This window comes from Halichoerus grypus, chromosome 2 (genome assembly GCF_964656455.1).
Source record: "Halichoerus grypus chromosome 2, mHalGry1.hap1.1, whole genome shotgun sequence".
Taxonomy (NCBI): domain Eukaryota; kingdom Metazoa; phylum Chordata; class Mammalia; order Carnivora; family Phocidae; genus Halichoerus; species Halichoerus grypus.
Genome location: NC_135713.1, coordinates 129,548,409 through 129,574,663, shown reverse-complemented (window position 1 = coordinate 129,574,663; position 26,255 = coordinate 129,548,409). Strand labels below are relative to the sequence as shown.

The following is a 26,255-nucleotide window of genomic DNA, read 5'->3' as shown; positions in this document are numbered from 1 at the left end:
TGAGTGTGGGGAGCTACACACCAGGTATGGGTCTGTGCATGCCAAGGCCGAGTAACTGGGGCGGGGGACAGACTGACTAAGCAGTGGTACACGAAGGTAGGAAACAGAGGAGACAGACACAGGCACTCCGTTTGGAGGGGTGCAACTGCATGAATGTCAGGAAGATAAGGAATGGTAAAAGTCCACCTGTTGGATCTTGATGAAATTAGTTTCACTTGCCTAGAGATGACACTGCACAGATGACAGAGGGTTCTAGAACAAGGCAGAATATAGAAAGTAGAGCATAACTAGATAATTCCCAGGTTTGACATGAAGAAGAAGGAAAAGAGAGGGCAGGAGCTCGAGACGATGATGGAAAGGGAAAGATTTTTTTTTAGGATGATGGAAAACCCCACGATCCACTATCTCTCGGAGATGTATGTACAGAGATGCTGTCTCTCATGCACTGTCAATATTTTTGGGTTATCTCATAGTTTCACTGTGGTACAATTATATATTCCTTCTTGGTCCCTCTTTCTGGTTATTGATCTAAGGAAGTACATTTGTAATAGTCTGTGTGTTAACATTAATGGGCACTAAAGGGACTTCTCATTTAAGAGGTTTTTTTGTCTGTTTAGGCAGAATAATGGCATTTTTTTTTTTAAAGGCTACTTCTGCAGCCATGTAATGAATGGTTCCCTTTTGGCCTGAAATCAATACTGCATCTTTCTAAACACTAATTTGGAGTAACTCAGGCATGAAGTAACGGCGACAAAGGCAGTTCCGTCACAGTTTCTTTTTTTTAAACATTAAAACAGTTGGAAAGCTGTTTCAATTTCAAAAGACATAAAAGTTACTGATAACACAGTCAAACAATATGCGCTTAAATTTTTGGTCTGCATCCCCAAATATTTCTTGGGAAGCGCAGCTATTACCAGCAGTGGCTTTTCCTCTCCTTTCTCTCTCTCTTTTTTTCAATTTACTCAGGGTGTAAACATCTTGGGTTACCCTTTTCTAGCCCAAGATGAGTAAGACCAAATCGTTTACAAGTTCTAAAATACTGAAGACTTAAAATGAGGATGCTGAGCTCCTGTAGGAGAGTATTTTTAACAACTGAGTGGTGAGCTGTTAAAACTATGTCCTCCAGAAACTTGATTTCTTCCCATCCTTCTTGCCTTCCACAATTACTTTAAAAATTTTAAATATAAGGGAAATTAAAATGAAAGGCTCCTTTAATGTTGAGTAAAACCTACAATTTCAACAACACAAAAGTCAGGAAATTCCAAGGTTAAATTTACTATAACCATTTGGACTTGGCAAAAATGCAAGAATTTAACATTTTCTGTTCCCATTTTTTTTTTCTTGTTAAGCATCAGTATGTTGAGATGTAATCATAAAACCCTCAGGATTTCAAAAGGTATTGTGGCATAATGTAGTAAGAACCTTAATTTAAGAAATCTTGACCTTTTATCAATACTCTAATGATGCATCCAGTCACTTATTTTGTATCTTCTGAATAAATGGCATTAAGAGAAAAAAGAAATCTGTCTTACATTCCATAATAGAATTATCATATAAATACTCATTAATCTTTGTGCTCTTCATACTTACTACTGCAGGGGAGAAAAACTTTTCCCTTATTCCCTTCTACATTCTTTGGCTGGCCTAATAATTAACATGAGAGAGATTAATAGGAGAAAAACTAATTTATGTAAGGCAATCCATAGAAATATGAGACTCAAAGAAGTGACCAAAGCAGGCAGCTTTTTGTACCTTTTAAACAAAGGAACATTATTTGTGAAGATTTGACAAAGGGGTTGGGGCTTGGAGTAGCAAATTAATGAAGAAGTAACAAAGTTTGTTTATACAGCTTCTTGGCCCTGAATTTTCTGTCTGGAGATAAGGATGCCTTCCACACTCCAGGTTGGAAGGGAAATTTATTTCCTGCTTTCAAAGGTATAAAAAAGGGTCAGAGTGTCCCTCTCGCATTGCTGTTACTTAAGTAATTTTAATTCAAAATAACCAATATGCCAAAGTGGTATTTTTTGAGGGGGGTGGTCTGCCCTGAATCTCATCATTACCATAAAAAGAAATACACCCAGGCACCTGGGTGGCTCAGTTAAGCATCTGACTTCTGCTCAGGTCATGATCTTGGGGTCCTGGGACTGAGCCCTGCCTTAGGCTCCCTGCTCCATGGAGAGTCTGCTTGTCCCTCTCCCTCTACCCTTCACCCGTCTCATGCGCGCTCTCTCTCAAATAAATAAAATCTTTAAAAAAAAAAAGGAAACTCAACAAAAGTGGTATGCACATTACTAAGACACATACTATACACAATTCTTATAAAGAAAGTTAATCTTCAAATTGGTACAGTTATATTTTCTTGGATTTGGTTGATTTCCTTATTCAACTGGGAGGTTATATCCATTTACATTCAGTTTACATTCAATAAGTAACTGCAAACACACTGAACTATACAGATATATCTGTGTATATGCACACAATGGGCGTGTAGGTGTGGATGTGTGAGTCAGCCTGGAAAGTACACACCGTGATCTGCTCATGGGGGTGGTAGAGTCGCAGAAATTTAACCACACATCCACTAGCACTCCCTGCATGAATTAGCAAATTCAAAATATCTGACCCAAAATAGGGTCACCAAGACTGTGACTGGACCTCACTGGGGTCGCACCATATCTGGGCTAATGGAGCACAGACACATTCACATTACACACTTAAATGACTGCTTTATGGTACCGGACAGAATTGTTGCTTATCCAGAGGAAGTTACCTGGGCAATTCTCAAAGACACCAGAACACCTCAGGGGTCCTTCACCGAGACTGTGAAAGACCTTCATGTTTCAATTCCCTTTTCCTCACATTACTCAGAGCACCTGTTTGATGATTTATGCAAAAGTCAACTGTAAGTAATGAAGTTATAAATGTTTTTAACAGTTTCATGTAAACTGATAGAATATATACCAATGAGTATTTAAAATCACTAAGGTGGAAGCATAAAGCAACTTTATTTTCTCCCACTACCATTTTGCAGTTTCTTTTTACCCATTCTTTCTTGACCCTAGGAAATCTCACAAAGTTCCTATAGGTTATCCCATCCTTTTTGGATGAACAAAATCTCCACTCAAATCCGATAACCACACAGCCCTAATCTCTTATGCAATTGGAACGTCTTCCCCTCCCCAGCTTCAGCCTGTCCTAGGCTTATAAGCCTCCACTGATAGAGAGAACATGGTTGCCTTTTGTCTTCTCTCTTCTAACTCCTACTTCCCTAACTAGTAACAAGCATTTTCAGGGTTGCAGTGGGGAGGAGAGAGGACAGTTACTTGTAAAAAGATCTTACTCAGATGGTGAAAGTGTGATGTAATAGACTTTTCCTTCTCAGTCTTCTCTCTGGTTCTTTCTCATCTCCTGGACCTCTAAATGTTGAAGTATCCGAGGACTCAGCCTTTGGGACTTCTCCATCAAAACACTCCCTTTATGTTCTCATGTATTCCCATGTCTTTAAATATCCACTCTAAGTTGAAGCCTCCCAAATTTATAATGTCAGCTTTGACCTTGTCCCTGAACTGGTCCATGCAACTACATATGTCTACCAGAATATCTAGCAGGTGTCTCAAATTAACCATTTTAAAGCAGAGCTCCTGATAACTTCCCCCCCAACTATGTTCTACCCATAGAACATACTCCGTCTCAGTTAATGGCAACTTCATCCTTACAGTTCCAAAAACCTCAGAACTACTCAATTCTTCTCTTAATCAAGTCATCTGTCAATAAATGCTGCTAGCTCAACCTGCAAAATCCATCTGGAATTCAACCACTTCTCATCACTTTTACCAGTAAACCCCTGGTCCAGGCTACCCTCACATCTCACTCAGGCCATGGCAGTCGCCTCCTGATTGGTCTCCCAGCTTCCACATCTGTTCCCTTATTATCTTTTTACCACTCAGAAGCCATAGCAAATCTTTCAAAACGAAGGTCAGAATCTGTCACTCCTCTGCTCAACTAGTTAGTTTCCTCCTCGCCATCCTGCTCCAGAGTTGTCCTGCCTCTGTTTGTCCACTCTGCACCTCGGGTATCTCTGGGCTGCTGCCTCGGCTCATTCCCGTCAGGAATTCTTCTCCCTCGGTCTCAGTTTGTTCCTCACCTCCTTCCCACCCCCGTTAGCCTTTTTTTTCTTTAATTTTATTTTATTATGTTATGTTAATCACCATACATTACATCATTAGTTTTTGATGTAGTGTTCCATGATTCATTGTTTGCGTATCCCCGTTAGCCTTTTACAGGCTCTCCTCCTGCTTTGTTTTTCTGGTGGTTTTATCACATCTGACTTGCCTCTTGTCTGTCCCTTGTTTCTAAAGTAACCAGCACGAGAACAAGGATTTTTATCTGTGTGTTCACTACTCTATTCTCAGAGTATAGATGTGTGTCAGGAACTCAATAAATATTTTTCTGGATGAACTCTGGCACAGTATGCCCTCTGGGCATGGCACCTACAAAGCCTCAGGATTTTATGGATATCTTGGGAAATCTCCCAGTGTTGAGGGTCTCCCAGCTCTTGCCATCAATCCTGGGATACCTCCTCTTTCTGGCCACCTGCAATTCTCCCATCAGCCCCAGATTTCTGACAGTTTATCCCCATGCTAGGGTCAACCACCCTATAGGAGTCCACGTAGGCAGACACCATCCCAAGACCACATAACCCATTTCCTTTCTATGAGGTCCTCGCCTGGCAGATGGAAAAATGCATCCTTTGCCTTTCAAACTCAGGAAATGCAGAACTGAGGCTTTTCAGAGATGAGTCAGGCTCCACTGATATTCATCCTTCCAAAACTCTAGTTCATGGAAAACACTTTTCAAAAAAGATCCTTACTACTGTTCTCTTCAACCTCTTTAGGGATCTTCTCTTTTTACACAGCCTGGAGGTGAGGGATGAGTCATGGAAGGCAGAAAAATCTTTCCTTCCTCTTTTCCCCCTTCTCCTCTTCCTTAGCTCACTCCTGTTGCTCACAAGTTATGCAAATGATAAAGACAGCAGTTACATATATTATATGAACAATCCAAAAAGAACAACACAATGAAATTTTAATTACCTTCTTAAAGAGAAGAGTCTAGAATACATTATATTCATGAGATCCACACATTTCTTGACTCCAGGCAGAAATATTAATATTCAATTAACTAGCCACTACAAATAGATTATATATACTAGTACAAAAAAGGATTTATATAAGAAGCAACACTGTATTTTGTGAATAAAGACCAAAAATATTCCACCTTGAAACTACAAGGAAAATAAACATACAGAAAATATATTTTTTTTTTAAGATTTTTTTTTTTTTATTTGTCAGAGAGAGAGAGAGAGCATAAGCAGGGAGAGAGGCAGGCAGAGGGAGAAGCACGCTCTCCACTGAGCAGGGAGCCTGATGTGGGACTTGATCCCAGCACCTTGGGATCATTACCTGAGCCAAAGGCAGATGTTTAACCGACTGAGCCACTCAGGTGTCCCCAGAAAATATTTTAAAATATAAAATCAAACTTCAACTAAATGCTAGAAAGCTATACTTCCTGTTTTTTTTTTATACATGATGAAAAATATTCTTCCTATCATGGTAAATTAAGGCAAAATAGTCCATGTGGGAGGAAAAATTATGATAATCTAATTGTGAATAGCTGTATTCTATGAGCTTGTTAAGTTGAATTAATTTTCTAAGCCTACAAGGAAATATTCACAATATGGTTTTACTAAAGTATTGGATGAGAATTTTTTTAGCAAACTTCAAATGTTTTCTATTACAAAATATCTTAAAGGGCCTCAAATCTATTGTGCTTATAACCCAACAGAACGGGAAAGTAACCTCCGATATTTTTTCCAAATATCATTGAGAGTGCTTTCTTATATGCCTTCATGGTAAAGCAGAACGTACTTACGTCTAAGCATACAGCAGTAATTTTATAAAGAATTTGCTCATATTTTTGTTTCTTTGAAAAATTATATTTTAAAAATAAGATGCTGACTACAATAGCATGCTTATCCCTTTTCTTAAGTGCTACACTGATTCATGTCCCACATAGAACAGAGGTAGAGGCATCAGGGTAGAACCTGGAATGATGTTAATGATGTTCAGAGAATTTTCTTTCTTCTAATTTCAGAAACTGTCAGTTTTCTAACTGCAGTCTAGGTGATAGTAGACAAGATTAGAAAAAAAGCAGTACTATGAAGAAGGGTAGGAAGAATAGAAGGTAATAACTGAAGGGCGCCTGGGTGGCTCAGTTGGTTAAGCGACTGCCTTCGGCTCAGGTCATGATCCTGGAGTCCCGGGATCGAGTCCCACATTGGGCTCCCTGCTCGGCGGGGAGTCTGCTTCTCCCTCTGACCCTCCCCCCTCTCATGTGCTCTCTCTCATTCTCTCTCTCTCAAATAAATAAATAAAAAATCTAAAAAAAAAAATATTAAAAAAAAAAGAAGGTAATAACTGAAAAAAGGCAGACCTACAAAGAAATATAATAGAGCTATATTTATTTTAATCAGAGTGGGCAGTTCCTTTTCCTTTGGAACTCTCTGACAAACACAATGGCAACCCAGAGTTCCTGTCTGGACTACATTTATTTTTGGAAGTCAAACAGCTCTCTGATGGTAATAATAATAAATCTTACAATGTCACTTCCCAAACTCTAGTCATTAAGGAGACACATTTCTATACCTATGCGATATCCTTGAATCACCTATATCACTTTTTACTTAATACATTTCTATATATGTACTCATTTTAAATAGTTAACATGAAAGGATTTTTAGACTAGCAAAAATACTCTGTATGACACTATAATGAGGTATACATGCATTATACATTTGTGCAAACCCAAAAAACATACAACACTAGAAGTGAACCCTAATGTAATTATGGACTTTGGGTAATAACAATGTGTCAATGTATGTTCATCAATTGTAACAAACGTACCACTCTGGCGGGCGGGGGGGGGGGGATGTTGATAAAGGGAGACACTATGCATGTATTGAGTTAGGGAGTATATGGAAAATCTCCGTACCCTCCTCTCAATTTTGTTATGAACCTATCACTACTCTAAAAGGATAAAGTCTTTATAAAAATTTAGTATTAACTTTGTTCTAATCAATAATATTTTCAGGAATAACATCCATAAACACACAGTTTTGACACACTAGTTATTTTTTTCTTAAAACTTTTTAATATAACTATTAAAATAAAACTTGTTTGTCCATGATCTGTCACCTAGCCAGTCACTAAGAAAGTAGCTGCAAAATTAATAGGGGAGAGACTATTTGAAATAGGGCAAGAATAGTGATAATGAACAATAGGGCGTGGCAAACTATACCCATTGCCTGTTTGTATAAGTAAAGTTTCATTAGAACACAGCCACACTCATTTCTTTATGTATTTATTATCTAAGGCTGTTTCTGCACCATGGTGGCTAAGCTGCGTATTTGCAACTGAGTGACTTCCATGTCCAAAAATATTGATTATCTGGCCCTTTAGAGAATAAGTTTGTCAGCCCCTGACCTGGAAAGGATCTGCATTTAGAGTACCTCACAAGTGTCTTGAGGAGTGGGCCTTAATTCAGAAAAATGAAACTGGAAAAATAAAAACACAAAATCTTTGGGACAAAGCAAAAGCAGTTCTAAGGGGGAAGTTTTAACAATACGGGCCTACTTCAAGAAACCAGAAAAATCTCAAATAAACAACCTAACCTAACCTAAAGGGGTTTGAAAAATAACAATAAATAATAAAGCCCAAAGCTAGTAGAAAGAAGGGATTATAAAGATTAAAGCAAAAATAAATGAAATAGAGACTAAAAAAAAAGAAAAGTAGAAAAGATCAATGAAACCAAGAGCTGGTTCTTTGAAAGTATAAACAAAATTGATAAACCTTCAGCCACACTCACTAAAAAAAAAAAAAAAAAAAAAAAAAAAAAGAGAGAGAGAGAAAGAAAGGACTCAAATAAAATCAGAAATGGAGGAGAAGTAACAATTGGAAAACAAAGGATTATAGGAGAATGTTATGTATGTGAATTATGTAATATAGTTACGAGAATTATATGTCAACAAATTGGACAACCCAGAAGAAATGGATAAATTCCTAGAAACATACAATCTTCCAAAACGGAAACGGGAAGAAATAGAAAACTTGAACAGACTGATTACTAGTAATAAAATTGAATCAGTATTCAAAAAACTCCCAACAAACCAAAGTTCAGGACCAGATGGCTTCACAGGTGAATTCTACCAATATTTAAAAAGAGTTAATACCTATTTTCCTCAAACTATTCAAACACACTGAAGAGGAAGGAAAACTTCCAAATTCATTCTATGAGGCCAGCATTACCCTGATACCAAAGTCAGACAAAGACACTACAAACAAAGAGAATTACAGGACAATATCTGTGATGAACATGGATGCAAAAACCCTCAACAAAAAATGAGCAAACCAAACTCAACAATACACTAAAAAAATAATTTTCCATGATCAAGTGGGATTTATTCCAGAGATGCAAGGATGGTTCAATATTTGAAAATCAATCAATATGATACATCACATTAACAAGAGAAGGATAAAAACCAAATGATCATCTCAACAAATGTAAAAAAAAAAAGAAAAGCATTTGACAAAATATAACAACCATTCATAATAAAAACTCTCAAGAAAATGGGTTTAGAGGGAACAAATCTCACCATAATAAAGGCCACACATAAAACAAGCCTATAGCTAATATCACAGTCAATGGTGAAAAACTGAAAACTCCTCCTCTAAGATTAAGAACAAGGTAAGGATGTTCACTCTCACCAGTTTTACTCAACATAGTCCTGGAAGTCCTAGCTGCAGCTATTAGACAAGAAAATAAATAAAAGACGTCCAAATTAGTAAGGAAGAAGTAAAACTGCCACTATTTCAGATGACAGGATACTATACCTAGAACACCCTTATGTTTTATTTTTTTTTAATTTTTTAAAAATATCTTTTTTTTTTTTAAGATTTTATTTATTTATTTAACTGACAGAGAGACAGCGAGAGAGGGAACACAAGCAGGGGGAGTGGGAGAGGGAGAAACAGGCTTCCTGCGGAGCAGGGAGTCCGATGCAGGACTCGATCCCAGGACCCCAGGATCAGGACCTGAGCCGAAGGCAGCTGCTTAACCAACTGAGCCACCCAGGTGCCCCGACCCTTAGGTTTTAAACCAAAAAACTATCAGAATTGATAAATGAATTCAGTAAAATTATAGGACACAAATTAATACACAGCAATCTGTTTGATTTCTATACACTAATAATGAAGTAGCAGAAAGAGAAATTCAGAAAGCAATCCCATTTACAATTGTACCAAAAAGAATAAAATATGTAGAAATAAATTTAACCAAGGAGGTGAAAGACCTACTCTGAAAACTATAAGTTACTGATCAAAAAACTGAAGATGACACAAATTAATGGAAAGATACACCATGCTCATGGTTGGGAAGAATTAGTATCATTAAAATGTCCATACTACTCAAAGCATTCTAAAGACTCAAGGCAATCCCTATCTAAATATCAATAGCATTTTCACAGATCTTCAACAAATATTCCTGAAATTTGTATGCAACCACTTAATAAGACTACAAATAGCCAAAGCAATCTTGAGAAAGAAGAAAAGAATTGGAGGTATCACCACCCCAGATTTTATGATATACTACAAAACTGAAGTAATCACAACAGTACGATACTGGTACAAAAACATACAGGTCAATGGAACAGAATAAAAACCCAGAAATAAACCCACACCTATCTGGTCAATTAATTTATGACTTGATTGGAGGAAGCAAGAATATACTGGGGGAAAAAGTCTTTTCAATAAATAGTGTTGGGAAACTAGACAGCTACATGCAAAATGAAACCAGTCCACTTTCTTATACCACACACAAAAATAAAGTCAAAATGGATTAAAGACCTAAATATGAGACCTGAAACCATAATATTCATAAAAACACAGGCAGTAATTTCTTGGACATCACCCTTAGCCACATATTTATGGATATGTCTCCTCAGACAAGGGAAACCAAAACAAAATTAAACTACTGGGACTATGCCAAAATAAAAAGCAAAGGAAACCATCAACAAAGGAAATGGCAACCCAGTGAATGGGAGAAGATATCTGCAAATGATATATTTAATAAGGGGTTAATATCAAAAACACACAAAGAACTTATACAACTCAACACCAAAAAACAAACAATCTGATTGAAAGTGGTCAGAGGTCCTGAACAGAAATTTTTCCAAAGAAGATCTATGGATGGCCAACAGATGCATGAAAAGGTGCTCAGTGTCACTAATCATCAAAGAAATGCAAATCAAAATCACAGTGAGAAATCATCTCACACCAGTCAGAATGACTAGTATCAAAAAGACAAGAAATAACAAGTGTTCATAAGGATGTGGAGAAAGGGAACACTTGTGCACTGTTGGTGGGAATGAAAATTGGTACATCCACCGTGGAAAACAGTATGGAGATTTCTCAAATATTGATAATAGAAATATCACATGATCCAGTAATTCCACTACTGGGTATTTATCCAAAGACAACAAACAAAAACACTCATTCAAAAAGATACATGCTTATTGCAGCATTATTTACAATAGTCAAGATAGAGAAGCAACCCAAGCGTTCATCAACAGAGAAATGAACAAAGAAGAGTGGTATATATACACAATGGAATATTACTCAACTATAAAAAAGAATAAGATTGAAATAAGTCAGATAAAGACAGATACCACATGATTTCACTTTTATGTGGAATCTAAAAAACAAAACAAACAAACAAAAAACAGACTCTTAAATACAGAGAACAAACTGGTGGTTGCCAGAAGGGAGGTGAATCAGGGGATGGGCAAAATAGTTCAAGGGGATTAAGAGGTATAAATAAGTAAATAAGTCAAGGAGATGAAAAGTACAGCATAGGGAATATAGTCAATTATATTGTAATAATGTTGTATGGTAACTACACTCATCCTGGTGAGCATTGAGTAATGTATAGAATTGTGGAATCACCATGTTGTGCACCTGAAACTAATCTTAACACTGTGTATCAACTATACTTGAATTAAAAAAAAAAAAAAGTGAAACTGGAACTCACAGTATTCTGGTGAGGTTAATGTAACAATGAAAGCCCAGTATGTCATCTGGGAAACTACCCTCAAAAACGCTTGCACACTCCCTGTAACAGAGGATTGGAAAATGAAGGTCTACATACAATTTTTAGGTTAAATTGAAACACTAAAGGATGTATTACTTTTGTGATCCTCTTTTCTATCCTGTTTTATTATTGACTGCCAAATAATATTGATTTTGCTGAATCAGATGCTTTACTGTAATCCTTGATACAGATTAAGAACTAAATGAAAAGCTGTTTACTTCTAATGATAGAACTATTACCGTATTCTATCACAAGTGGGAGAAGGGAAATTTTGATTTACAATCACATAGTCCTGGTAGCATTTCCAAGAGTTTGGAAGATGAAATCTTATAGCTAAAGAACATGTTTATGCTTCAGATAAGCATCAACTAGTTAAATCAAGTCACACTAAATTTAGTATGACGGTATACAGATGTTGGTAAAAATCCCCAAATTGTCTTTTGCCATTCACCAGAATTTAGCCATGCTTGAATATACAAACCCACAATCAGCCTGGAATTTGTCCTATATGTGTTGCTACTAGACTAGGACAAAAATATTCCTCAGATAGCCTTCATTATCAAACTGAAAAAGACATGTTAATATGGGAAATATGAAACCACAGCCCACTAGGAAAACCAAAGCTTACAGAAAACACAGCAATTCATCTAATGTACATATGATGACATTAAAAGAAATGTGCTCATACTATAACTAAATTTGTTTGTTTATTTTTACTTTTGTGTCCTTGAAATGAGGACTATTTAAAGTAGTTGTCTTCTGTAAAACAGCGGGTACTTAGATAAACGATCTACCTGACCATTGGATGAATACAGCAGTGGCCTCCAGCTATAATTTTCAAAATCACTGACACTATCCTTAAAATTAATTGTACTAAAACTTAGCAAAGGCAAAGTATAGATGAGAAACACTATTCTGAACTAGAGAGGAACGCATTAAGAAAAAGAGAGAGTCCTAGTTTGGGACTAAGAAAAAAAAAAAGATAATTCAAGCATGATCACAGCTTTATTTACATGTTTACTAAATGAAAGCACCTATAAGAAATTAGCAGCCCATAAAATTTTTTCTTAAATTCGTCACACATTTTTCAATGCCTGGGTAGCGAATGACACATACTACAGAAGGTCAGTAAGTAACAACACTTGGAAGAAATCCAGTCCTGGGTCTAGGTATTATATTTCAAGTTTTGCTACATTTTTACCTGACTACGGCAGGATACTTCTTTAGAGTAGACTAATTTCCTTCAGGCACTGAGCCATGGTAATTTGTGAGGTAGCTTTTCTTTCTCTCTTTTTTTTTTTTTCAATAGAAGCCGAAGATACACATCCAGAATATTATAAAACTAGCATTTTGTTTATTTTGGTCTGCATTATAACTTTTCCATTTCCATTATGAAACGATTATTGGTTAAGTAAAATGAAGAAATAAGGAGGCATATTTCAGTTTATAGCTTTTTTTCCTAACGGCAAAGTTCAAAACGTTCATCTGATCCTTTCAATCCAGGGTAAAATAGATTTTTCTATCACCAACACACACCCAATTTTAAGTCTCTGAGAAAGGTGTTTTGGAGGCTCTCAATTTTTCCAGTGATCTTCAGCAGAAATTGAACTGCAAGAAACATGTAAATTACTTTACCATGCCTTTTTGTCATCTTTTTTTAAACCAAGGATTTAAATATACAATGGCACTGAGGAATTAATATTGGTTCCCCCACCATTTGGGAAATTTTTTCTGAGTCCACTAAAATGCAATTTCCTGACCATTGTGTTATGTTAAATAAATCTAGTCCTCTGGGTCTCAAATGTCCATTTCTGTAATTTGGGTGGAACCGAGGCTAGGGAAATAAAACAGGCTGGCACCAAGTCAGGAATTAATGGATAATCTTAAATCCCCAGTTCCATGTTCCCTCTTCATGACGATGGATTTGGGTCCATTTAATTGTTTACTAATACTTTCATCAGAATAGGCAACTACATGCTCTAGTGGGTCATTTTTTTTTTTTTAAGAATTAAAAGAGCTTTTTTATAAGAAACTGTACTAAAAGTCGTAATTGAAATGTTATATTAGAACTTTTACAATTATTTTTTAAGATCTCAAACCACATGATTTACTGAATCTTTTACAACTTATTTGCGCTACCACTGCCTTCTTTAAAAAAGACCACAAGTGCCAAATGCTTTATCTTATATAATGCTTGTAAAACGCTGACCCACAAAAGACCATCATTATCTCTATTGTAGAGATGAAGGCACTAATTTGCTCAAGATTAGACATTTTGCTCGTGGTGTAGCTGGAGCATAGACCCTAACGTTTGGGTACTAAATCCTGGGCTATTTGGCCACGGAGTCTCTCTCCGCCTATTTATTTTCTGAATTGTACTTAGAACATACACTGCCATTTCTCTCCACAATGTATTCTTGCTATTGGAAGAAAAACTTTAAAACATCAATCGTTTAATAAAATGTGATGTGAATATTCCTAATTTTGATTCACCACCCCAAGTTACACGCTAAAGAGTATCTTTTTGTTGAATGACTTTCTTTCGGAATATGGATTTTTCACAGACTTCATGTTCATAACAATGATGTTACCCACTGTGTCTCAAATAAAGAACTCTTTCTCCTCCAGGCTTTCACAGAAAACTATGTTTGCCACTTTCCATGTAGACCATTGTGTTCAGGTTGAAATTTAGGGAGTGAGGTCACTTCAGGAACTCCCTGATTAAGGCTGTCAAAGTAGTGTCCAAGTTATTCAATGCAAGTGTTTGAATAGTGGAAATCATTTGTGGGAAGAAACTAAAAGAGTTTAGGCTGGCAACTTCTGATTAATATACTAGCAAGTGATATGTGCTAATTTTGCCTCAAATGTCAGCTCTGGGCTGCTGTCTGGCTGTCTCTCTGGATGCCTATCACTCTTCCCTACTGGTCGCACTTTCTTAGAAGTTCTGTTTTCCATATATGAAACACACAGGGGCTTTCTAAGAGTCAAGCCTGGAAACCCCACTGCTAGCCTGGTACCTGGGCAGTATGTCCTTCCCAAATGGGTTATAAAAGCACAAATGCTGCAGATTTCCATTTTAGATTTTAACTCTTCATATATATGCTCCAAATTTCTAAGCTACTCAATGCTCTGCCTCCCAAGCATCATGAAAAGTAGATTTCTTAGTGCAAAGCACTTTTACTATCGATTCATCTGATTACAAGCAATTGTCTATTTTACAGGGAGAGAGAGAAAGACACCAACCCCACTGGATGTCACTTTTGCTTAGCACAACAGGAAAGCATGACAAGTTGAGACAAGCTTTGATTCTCCAAAAAGAAAAATTATGAGAGGCATTGTGCAAAGTATCTGAAAATCAGATTATGAGAACCTGGTTGGGCAGTGGGCGTTACAAAGAAGAGTTGAAGACAATGTAGTTTTAGGCAACAAGATATCACAAGGAGATAATCAAAAAGAAGTTTCCATTATTGGCCCTGTGTTAAAAAAAAATCCTTAATTTTGTTCCTAAGGACAAAAGCGTGCAGAACTGAGAGGAGGAAGGCTGGGGACTAAGAGCAGGTTAGCTCAGGAAGATGAGCTTTAGCAATCTTTGCCAGTTTGTTAGCACTGCTCAGAATTAATCTTGTTCTCAAGGAGGTATTTATGTTGTTACAGGATCCATCCCTTTTATGGATATGTCTTAAAAATAAAGATTGAATACCGAAAACTGCAGTCAAGATAATACTGTGCTCAAGAGTTGGTAATGTTTAGTACCTGCTTTGGGGGGAGATGTAAATAAATTGTAATATTTGCAAAACAAAAATAAACAAAAAAGATATGGGAATGTTTGCAGTGTCTTTACTTCTCCTGTATGATTTCTTAATCTGTATAATGAGCCCAAAACCACATGGAAGAGAGCTCAGGATTAATCTAGAGGATTGAGTTAGCCCTGTGAGCCAGGGTAAAACCACTGATCACTCAGCAGACGCTTCTCAACCAATCTAGGGGGCGGGCTGGCTAACACACAGGCCTGGGAAGAGGTGAGGGTCACCCTAATTGCAGAGTATTAGGCTCTCTGTTTCCCCATCTGACACCGAGCAACAGCAAGTAAAGCAAGGCTCTAATCTACTACTGCTGCTGTGACCTAAGCTACTTACACAAACATCAATCATAAGAGAAATGTAAGTAAGTCACCTTTCAGAAATAAGTGGATCAAAAAAGAGGGTAAATATCTCTCTGAAAAACCAAAATGGCCCTGACTCCATCGTGCAGCTCTGTCCACGCTGAGCAAAGGAGGGGAAACGCTGGGCTCTACTTTGAAGGAGATACGTGGGACAACAGGGTCCAGAGTATATGTGTCTGCAAGTATGCTGGCCAATATTCACAATAGGAAGAACCAGAGAACGACGGCCACCGGGGGAAAGTGGATGAACACACTAAGGTATATCCGCATAATGGGACAGAATGGATTATTCACCTTAAAAATGAATTAGAACAACGTGCAACAGTACAGATGAACTGTAGCATCATAATATTAAGTGAAAAGAGTAAGTTCCACAAAGTATTAAGCCTTTTATTGTAGTGTTTAAAAAACTGAAATCACAGTAATAATAATAAATGGAATATCTACAGGTGTAATAAAAGAATCTAAAAAGAAAAGAAAATGTGGAGTCCTGGCTTCAAAGTGATAGTTATGTTGTAGGAGTGGGGGTAGGTGGGGAAGCACCATGGGTACATGTGGTTGTCCTGGTCCCACCTTTTGTTTTTCGTGGTTTTGTGGGTGCATATTATATTAATGAAGATATTTAACTACATAAAAGCAGGCTATGAGTAAAATAATAATGAGAATATGTCATGAAACAAATACTATGATTAATGTAATTGTGTGCACCTAAGAAAGGGACAATACACACACACACACAGAAATATGTGGGTCTGCGTGTACACGTGTATTTTTGAGAGACAGAGAAGAATCTCTGAAATAAACAAATGCAAATACCACAGGGTAGAGAGAAATTGGTTCGTTTTCTACTTTGAAAGTCCTAACCCGCCTCATTGCAAAGGAGCAGCCTGTGTTTTGAAACCTAATTTCACTGGGCCATGCAGCTCATTTGCAGCTGATCACCAGAATTCTACCAGATTTTTATTTAAGATAATTTAAGAACAACATCTCCTTTCTTCACAATATGACTATCACATACATTCTCTTAAATAATACTTGTATTTTGGCCAAAAGCAAATTATAATCAGCTTCACTGTAATTACCATCTTTGACCTACCTCTCCCATACTATTTTACTTCTATTTCTAGTCGTCAAACATATTTCAATGAGATTTTTTTCCTGAACAGCAATTAATGAGAACCATTAAAATAAAATATATTTCATTCAATGTTCCTAAATATTTATTGATTTACTAGTTTTTTTTTAAATTTTATTTATTTATTTGACACAGAGAGAGAGAGAGAGAGAGCACAAGCAGGTGATGCAGCAGGCAGAGGGAGAGAGAGAAGCAGACTTCCTGCTGAGCAGGGAGCCTGATGCGGGGCTCAATCCCAGGACCCTGGAATCATGACCTGAGCTGAAGGCAGACGCTTAACCAACTCAGCCACCCAGGTGCCCCTAAAGTAATAGTTTAAGTGTAATTCTGCTCAAACCCCAGATTTTTATTTCACACTGGATAAGGATTAGATTTGCATCTATTGTCTGCATGGCGGCATGGAACATGGACATGCTGAGTGTTCCAGGGACAGAGGTTGCAATGCCCCAGGACTAGGGTCTAACAGGTTGTAATGCACTGTTCCAGTCAACCACGAGGGAGATAGTAGTTCTGCTAAAGGAATTTGTTGAGAGCTTCACAAAGAAAGTAACTAAGCCTGTTTTTCACCTTCTTCTGTTTTTAATTTTTTTAACAAATAATATATTTACATGGTTAAAAGTCAAAAACTTATGCTAGAACACTCATTGAGAAGTCTCTCTCTCTCTTTTTTAAGATTGTATTTATCTATTTGACAGAGAGAGACAGCGAGAGAGGGAACACAAGCAGGGGGAGTGGGAGAGGGGGAAGCAGGCTTCCTGCTGAGGAGGGAGCCCGATGCGGGGCTCAATCCCAGGACCTTGGGATCATGGCCCGAGTCGAAGGCAGATGCCCAACGACTGAGCCACCCAGGTGCCCAGAGAAGTCTCTTTTCCATCCTTTTCTCCCCCATAATATTTTTACCCTCAAAATATTTAATGATGCATATTTTCTAATATCCTTCCATGCACATTCTATGCATACACAGGCAAACACATGCACACACAAATACATTCTGTGTAAATGAAAATGTTTTACAACTTGCTTTTGCCATGTAACAGTATGTCTTAATCATACTTTTAAATCAATATATAAAGTGTCCACAATGTCTTTTTAAGGATGAATAGTTTCTAACTCATAATTTAATAGGTTTACTGTCATGTATATGTTACTATATTTTCCTATTACAAAAAGACAGGAGGGATAATCTTCTAAGTCTATCATTTCTTGATTGAGTACAGATAGGCTAAATACTTTGAATTAAAATTTATGGGTTAAATGTTAAATACATTTGTAATTTTGACAGATAATTCTAAATTACTCTCTACAGAGGTCATGCCAATTTTATACTTTTATCAGGAATTTATGAGAGTATCTCTTTCCCAAAACCTTCACTAATGCAGTTTTACATTAGAATTTTGCTCTTATCAAAGTTTATAAGTAGAAATGATATCCCATAGTGTTATTGTGTACTTTCTTCTTCTAAGTAAGGGTAAGTGTGTTTTAGTGTATTTAACAGTCACTGGTATTTCCCTTGTCAATGGACAGTTCATGTCCTTGAACATTTTTATTGGATATTTTCTGACTCATCTGTAGAACTGATGTATTAGAAAAATTGGTCTTTGTCTTACAAGTTGCAATTTTTTTTCAGTTTATTATTGTCTTTTATTCTTGCTTGTAGCAGTTTTTTCTTCTTTTACTGCCATGCAATTTATATTTTATGTAGATGAAATTACTGATCTATACCTCCATAGCTTTAGGTAGGGTAACATACTAAATAATGCTTTTTCAGATCTAAGACAATATAAAAATTCTCATGATTGTTTTTAACCCCACTGTTTCTTCTGTTCATACTTATATCTTTGGTTCATTTAAGATGAATCTTCAGTTCTAAAGTCATGGTGAATAGGTTATTTTAGCATAGTGGTATGGAGTAAATTTTCATTTTAATGAACAAAAACTAGAGCAAAAATCCATTGACTAAATATCTAATATATCACTCATGAAAGGCAGTAAAACATATGTTAGAGAGAAAGGTTAAGTTTTTCAAGAATTAGCCCCTGTGGGCTAATCTTCCTAAAGGTTCTATGGAAAACTGCTACATCTGAGTGCTTAAAATGGTCAATCCTGTTAGAGGGCTGAGATGGTGGATCTGGGCTGGAGCCAGTGAACTGTAGGTCATACATTTGCAATCTCAAGGCTTAGACCACTGAACCCTGATGACACAAAGGGAAGGTTTCCCATTCATGAGGACTGAAGTGTAGAAACAGGCCTGGAGGTCAAGGTTCCAATTTTTTCAGCCTTGATCATACCAGAGGAGAGAGACCATGCTATTTCCAACCACCCAAACTCCAAAGCCAGTGCTAAGATCACTAAACTGGTTCTAATTCTGCCTTTGCTGGATTGCAGGGCACTACCACATAATGCAACAAGTAGAGAGAGAACCATAATCCTGTTGCTGCTGCTGACTCCATGAGCTTCCTCCTGTAAATGCAATCTGTGGGCTGGGTTATGTGCTGCCAGGTCATCCTCTTGTGTTCACTCAACGGCTCTGGCTGAGTGAAAACTCAAGAAAATCTAGAAGGGTAGACTCCTGGTTCTGTAGTTTCTAACCCACCTAACTTTGACAAAGTTATTTAGCTTCTCTGTGCCTCAGTTTCCTCATCTGTACAGTGGGTTAATGATAGCAACCAACCTCACACCACTGTGTGATGATTTAATAAGAAAACCCACTTATGGTGGTGTTGTCTATAATATATTAAATGCTCCATAAATATTAGCTTTTATTAACATACTTTGGTGTGATCTATACTCTGTCAGCAGTCAGACAAGAAAAATAAATAAAATACAATATAATAAGTGATGTGATAGAGGAATAACTTATTTGTTATGGGGCAGAAAGCAGGCTTGAGTTTATGAGACTGGGCTTTCTTATTTAAGGGAGAGAGAATCTATTTTTTAATTATAATGCTGTAAATTTTATTTATTTATTTATTTATTTATTAGATTTTATTTATTTATTTGACAGAGAGAGAGACAGCGAGAGGGAACACAAGCAGGGGGAGTGGGAGAGGGAGAAGCAGGCTTCCCGCGGAGCAGGGAGCCTGATGCGGGGCTCGATCCCAGGACCCTGGGTTCATGACCTGAGCCGAAGGCAGACGCTTAACGACTGACCCACCCAGGCGCCCCAATGCTGTAAATTTCTTTTTTTTTTTTTTTTAAAGATTTTATTTATTTATTTGAGAGAGAGAGAGAGACAGAGAGAGAGCACATGAGAGGGGGGAGGGTCGGGAGGGTCAGAGGGAGAAGCAGACTCCCTGCCGAGCAGGGAGCCCGATGCGGGACTCGATCCCGGGACTCCAGGATCATGACCTGAGCTGAAGGCAGTCGCTTAACCAACTGAGCCACTCAGGCGCCCTAAATTTCTTTTAAAAAGGATTTGAAAATGATACTTCTGTGGTTTCTAAATTGATGACCTAAAAAGTTTTATGTGTTTCCAATATTTACAATCTGCCTACTTAAGTATCAATTTTAATATGTAGTTTTCCTTTTGGACAACAGTCAATGAGTTTATTATTTATTTTAAAGTTAATACGCTTTTGGTAATATGAGTAAAAGAAAGCATTTTTCAGTTTGGGACAGAAGTTTATTTTCCATGGTTTATCAAAGCAGAGTTGGAACAGCAACTAAAGATACTGTGCCAACAAGTTTCATGATTTCGTGAGCATAAATATATTTGTTGTCACAAATCTCCAACAACTAAATGCTGTGGTAATGGAACAAAGCTGAAGACTTCTTCAGAATAAATTGCAAACAACTATTTGACATATAAAGAGCCACTGAAGGGAAGCTTCCCAATACAATGATGTTATTTTCCTGCCTTCCAGTTAAGCCAGGAAAGAATAACTGCAGCGAAGAATGTTAAAGAAGGTATAGTCTGAAAGAGGGAGGTCATGCAAGGACATCTGGCACCTAATTGTGCTTTCTCCAAGTGGACCAAAATTCAAAATAACATTTTATCATAAAAATAAAAAATTCTGGACAGCATTCTAATATACAATTTCATATTATATTGATGTGTGCTACTTTCCTTCCTCATTTAAATTAAATGGATATTTGGATGAATGAGTCTCTGAATATAGTAACTGAAGAAAACTTCTCTTTGGATGTGAAAAAATAGTTTACTCCACCAACAAATAATTTTCTCCACTGTACAACAGCATGAGGAAAAGATTTTGGAGCCAAACTGGCCCAGGAGAATTGACTTGACTTCAGTAGGCCTGAGAGGCTTAACTGAATCTGAGACCCTAAATGAGTGAAGGGGGAAAATAACGGATTCTGCTTTAGACAGACAGACAGACACACACACACACACACACACACACACACACACACAGAAATGAGCATTCCTCTTTGTTCTGGGCTCAGATTCTCAGATAGGAGAATCCACCCAAACAATGATATAAAACAAAAAGAAGTCTCAATACAGATACTTGGTCATGTGTTTCAGACATTAACTCAAGAGATGAATGCTGCCCCACCATTTTTTCTCACTTTATTATAAACTATATATGTCGAAACTTAAATTTTCAGCAGAACAAGCCTTTCAGGATACGATTTTAGCTATGAAGATATTCCAGTGAACAAGCAGAAGACAGTAATTTCTTTTAAATACAGAGGGAAGGTCCCTGACTCCATAAGTATTACTTGCAGATGAGCAAAGAGGAGTAATGACACAAAGATCTAAAAATGCCAAACTGCACTTACTACTTATGCTCTTTGTCTTTGAATGGTAACCAGAGCAAAATAAGATTATTAAGGAAATGGAAAAAAAAATCAGGTGAAGGAAAAATTCCCATAATATGGGACACTGCCCTCTTTCCAAATACAATTTTAACTCTGGCCCTACATTTTACCTTTCTTTTTGGACACTCAACCCACGTCAAGGAAATTAAATTATTATCCACCATACTCCCAATTACTCAACATATATTTTTAGGAGCTTGCGATAGATATAGCAGGAACAGTTCCAGGCTTGAGGATATGGCAATAAACAAGACAGAGTTTTTGCCCTCAAGGATCTTACCCAAGTGTTGGGAGTGAGATGGTCAACCAACAGATATCCACCAAAAAAAGAGTAACACAATTTTTTAAAGTTAATGACCTCACTTTGCTCCTAATGCTGCCACCATTTCCCCCAAATGACTCAGATTCAAAACAGTGGTTAGCTTTCTTATTTCTGAACAAACCCAGAAACTTAGGCTGAAAAAGATTTTAGAAAATTTCACTGCTGTATGAACAGAAATCTAATATGCGCCATAAGAAAAACAGAAAGGTCATCATTTTCATGTAAATCTTCCAATACTACTATATTTTATGTTCACATTGTAATCTACATAGAAAACTAAAATATCTTACCTTTGACAGTTGGTCAAAAGTAATTGCTATGGTGACATTTTTATTTAGGGCAAATACTAACTTTAAATTTATGTCAACATTTTTACACTGACACTGTATAAACCATACATAAACTCACTATAATTCAAAGCTGTCACTGAGTGCAGCAATAGTTTACAGTCTTTCCAGATACATCATGCTACCAATTACAATAAATAGTTTTATGTAAGGAAATACCACTTGATCTTTTACATAAAAGAACACTATTACTTAAGGAAAATTGGTAATCGTTACTTTTAAGACATATCCAAATAAATATGACTTACACACAAAGTAAAGGCTTCATAAAACCTTTAGTTTTCAAATTCTAATCACCACTTCTTCCAATTCTGCTATTCCCCACCAATCCCAAATATTAAATCATATAATTCTTTCTGGGCAATGGCTAAGTGGATTTGGCTGCCTGGGCAGGAAGTAAGGAAGGAGAGGACTGGATTCAGGCTCTGGGTGGCGCCTACATTACATCGACAGCCCCCTTTACTAAAGAACACAGACAAGTGTGAATAAAGAGTTGCACTGTCTCCCTCCAAACTCTGCCTTGGCTCTATATGTTGTTTTGATGAAATGTGATGTGGAAAAGGCTCATTCTATTTTCAACTAAGAAGAAATACATTGTCTGATGATTAATGGAAATGTCACAACCACTTTCATCAGTCAGTGGCTGTGCCTTCTCACCTACTATCAAACACTGTCTTTGTTCCTAAGTCTACCACCCTTGGATCTAGTCTGGATAGTATTTCAGAAGTAAAAAGTGAAGCACAATGACAAAAGGTTGAGCCATATAGAATTAACCCCCAAAGAGGCCAGGAAGGAAAATACAGGCAGTAGCAAGGATACAGCAGCTTAACCCAGACCTTCTGCAAGTCCCCATCTCACTGGTCCAACTGCTGGGCTCACTTAATTTTCCCATCTTCCAAGTATTTTTCTTAACCTTTCCAATGTAAGCAGACTTTGGTTATCGATATTATATTTAAATGGCATAAGCTGTACAGACATTCTTCCTAGGAGTTTCAGAGCATTGGTGGTTCAGTGGTAGAATTCTCGCCTGCCTAGGAGTTTCAGAGAGAATTTATTAGGTCTTTAATATAATTAGCCACACTTTATTACCTTTTCTTTTGTGGAAGCATGAAATTAAGTTGAAAAAATGTAAATTGTATATAATTATGACGATTAATTTAGAGTAGACTAGAAAGGCAGTAAGCCAAATAGAAAATATAGAATGATACATGTTCCCTGGGTTAATGGAATTATGATTTCTGGTGTTGGAACCATAGCATGTACTTACCTCTACCTCCCGTCCAAAAAAATAGTTCGTATTCCTGTTTGTCTTCTATAATTAAACTTTAGATTTTACCTTTTCCCAAACTGTTTATTCTACAGAGAGGGACTAAACTTTTTATAACCAAGCAACAAAAAATAACCCCCAAATACTACCTTTTAGAAAGGAAAGAACAGAAGACTTAACTATGTACACTAAAAGATGATTTTAGTTACTGAAGGTAAACAGGCCTAAATAAACTTGTGACGGTTTCTTCACAGGAAGCAATTATAATATGTATTTGCTGCTTTTAATTTACTCAACTCAGAAAATGCTCCCAGATAAAATCATAACAGGCATATGAAATCAATTTCAGATTTACTGAATTTCCCATGTAAGCTCAGATTCACATTTTTCCACCTCAGGTAAGCCAGACTGCCAAAAACAAATTTCTGGAATAATTTTTTTTCTAAACTTTGAGTAGATATGAATGCTTATGTCACAAAAAAATGAAAATAGATATAGTATTTGCCTTAAAAAAATTACCTCAATGGGAATAAATTGATTTAAGTAATCATTCTACTGGAAGTATCAACATTATTCTAAGTATCCATGTTAGGAAAGCTAGACACTTTTAGAAGCTTCTTGAATTTTGTAATAATGATAAAGCTTCCAATCACACATAAATATAGCAAGTGATTTTATTCTATATGAGGAATGCTTATGGAGTTCATATTTCAAAATTATATTCAGTTCACATTCAATATTATAATCACATTCCAGAAAATTATTTTTTGATATGTATTTGAGTAAGCTATTCTTTCACAGAATACCTGTTGCAGTAATTTCCAAATTCTCTCTGAGTCAATTATACTGGTTTTTTCATTTGGCAGGCAGCCGAGAAACAATATTCAATACAAAATTCCAAATACTTATTTAATAACATAGGACAGAGTGCCAACTTCTAATGCATCACTTTATGATGGACACTGTACTTCACTCAGAATTTTAATCTTCTGATATAATTGTGTAAGTCAATTGGAAAACCACTTTATTAAGGAAAAATATAAAGGGCTGATGACTCCCATTCCCACTACAACAGAGAAACTGAGTAACAAACCCCTTGTAAAATGTTCACTGGCTCTTTCCAAATCAAACCCATTAAACACACAAACCGATACAAAACCACTCTAACATCTATGCCTTCATTCTCCCATTAAAATAAAGAATTGTAACTATGATTGACTTCTTCAAAATTCTAAATGAAGTTATGACTTTCTGGGATTCAGAGCCATCAGTAGACATGTCCCTCCAAATGCAGACACTTACCTTCACATTTCTGAGTAGTTTCACTCTGCTTATGACCAGCAGGGCATTTGCACTCAAAAGAGCCCACGGTATTGATGCAGTTTCCTCCCTGGCATATCCCAGGAATCGCCTGGCATTCATCAACATCTGCAAGAAGAAAGCACTGTGAACAAAGATACCCCTACCTTCCAGAATATCTACACCTATTTCTTCAATGTAATGTACAGAGAAAGATCAGTTGTTCTCAAGAGCATGGTGTAAGGGGAATTGGGACCACTTTGTAGGCATACATTTTAATTCGTATTAATCATGTACGGTATAGATCTCATTTGCATTGTTATTTTCTCTTGGAATTTTATTTTTTATTAAGAAAATCCAACCCTGTTGTTGTGCGGAAAACCAATCTCTTGCTTTGATTTCCTGCAGAACACTTCTGGATGTTTTCGCTCTCCTGGTGATGGGTGCTCAGGCTACGTCCATCTTCTTCTCACCAGCTCAAGGCATGATAAAATCAAAGTCTCTACCATGTCTCTTTATGGAGTTGGGTAACTATGGACTGTGTAAACTCAGAAACTCTTAATCCCTTTGCTGTAGACCTGGAGCAGAATTACTATATCACAGAGTATATATATACACCCAGTATGAATAAACAGTGCCCAACAGTCAAAATGCCTTCATACCACTGGCAATCCATACACCTACAAGTAGTTCACCAACCTCTATTGTCCATGAGGATTCTTGTGGGGTCTTTTTTCCCCTCCCGGCTAACACATGACATAAATATCCAAAATCCTAATTTTCTTTGGTCTAATAATTGTAAAGGGATATTAATTCTAGTTTTCACTTCTCTAATTACTAATTACTATGTGTGTTAGCTTTCAGATTTCTTCATCTGAAAGTTGTCTGTATCCCTTAAACAGTGTTATATTGAATTTGTCATATTCTTTTTTTTCAAGTTTTTATTTAAATTCTAGTTAGTTCACATCCAGCTTAGTTTCAGGTGTAGAATTAAATAATTCAACACTTATATACATCACCTGATGCTCATCACAACTGCACTCCTTAATCCCCATCCCCCATTTCACCCACCTCTCCACCCACCTCCCCTCTGGTAACCATCAGTTTGTTCTCTAGAGTTAAGAGTCTGTTTCTTGGTCTTTTTCTTTTCCTCTGTTCATTTATTTTGCTTCTTAAGTTTCACATATGAGTGATATGGAATTTGTCTTTCTCTGAATGACTTATTTTGCTTAGCATAATATTCTCTAGCTCCATCTACATCGTTGCAAATGACACTATTTTGTTCTTTTTTTTTTTTAAGATTTTATTTATTTATTTGACAGAGAGAGACACAGCGAGAGAGGGAACACAAGCAGGGGGAGTGGGAGAGGGAGAAGCAGGCTCCCCGCAGAGCAGGGATCCCGATGCGGGACTCGATCCCAGGACCCTGGGATCATGACCTGAGCCGAAGGCAGTCGCTTAACCGACTGAGCCACCCAGGCACCCAACACTATTTTGTTCTTTCTGATGGCTGAGTAATATTCCATTGTATATATATACCACTTCTTCTTTATCCATTCATCAGTCAGTGGACATCTGGGCTCTTTCCATAATTTAGCTATTGTTGATAATGCTGCTATAAACACTGGGGTATATGTACCCTTCGAATTAGTAGTGTCATACTCTTTTTCTAAATTTAAAACTTTAAACATGGCAATTATCTTCTTCATTCTTTAAGCTATTAGTTTTATCCATTTAGGAACCAA

At 36.8% G+C, this 26,255-nt stretch overlaps 1 protein-coding gene across 1 annotated transcript in view; it reads right to left on the bottom strand.

Moving 5' to 3' along the window:
- Positions 1 to 26,255, bottom strand: part of FBN2 (fibrillin 2) — a 250,342-nt gene that overhangs the window by 146,654 nt on the left and 77,433 nt on the right. Inside the window, exon 7 of the mRNA XM_078067554.1 lies at positions 24,514 to 24,639. Coding sequence (XP_077923680.1) covers positions 24,514 to 24,639 — 126 coding nt within the window. The remainder of the gene's footprint in view (positions 1 to 24,513; positions 24,640 to 26,255) is intronic.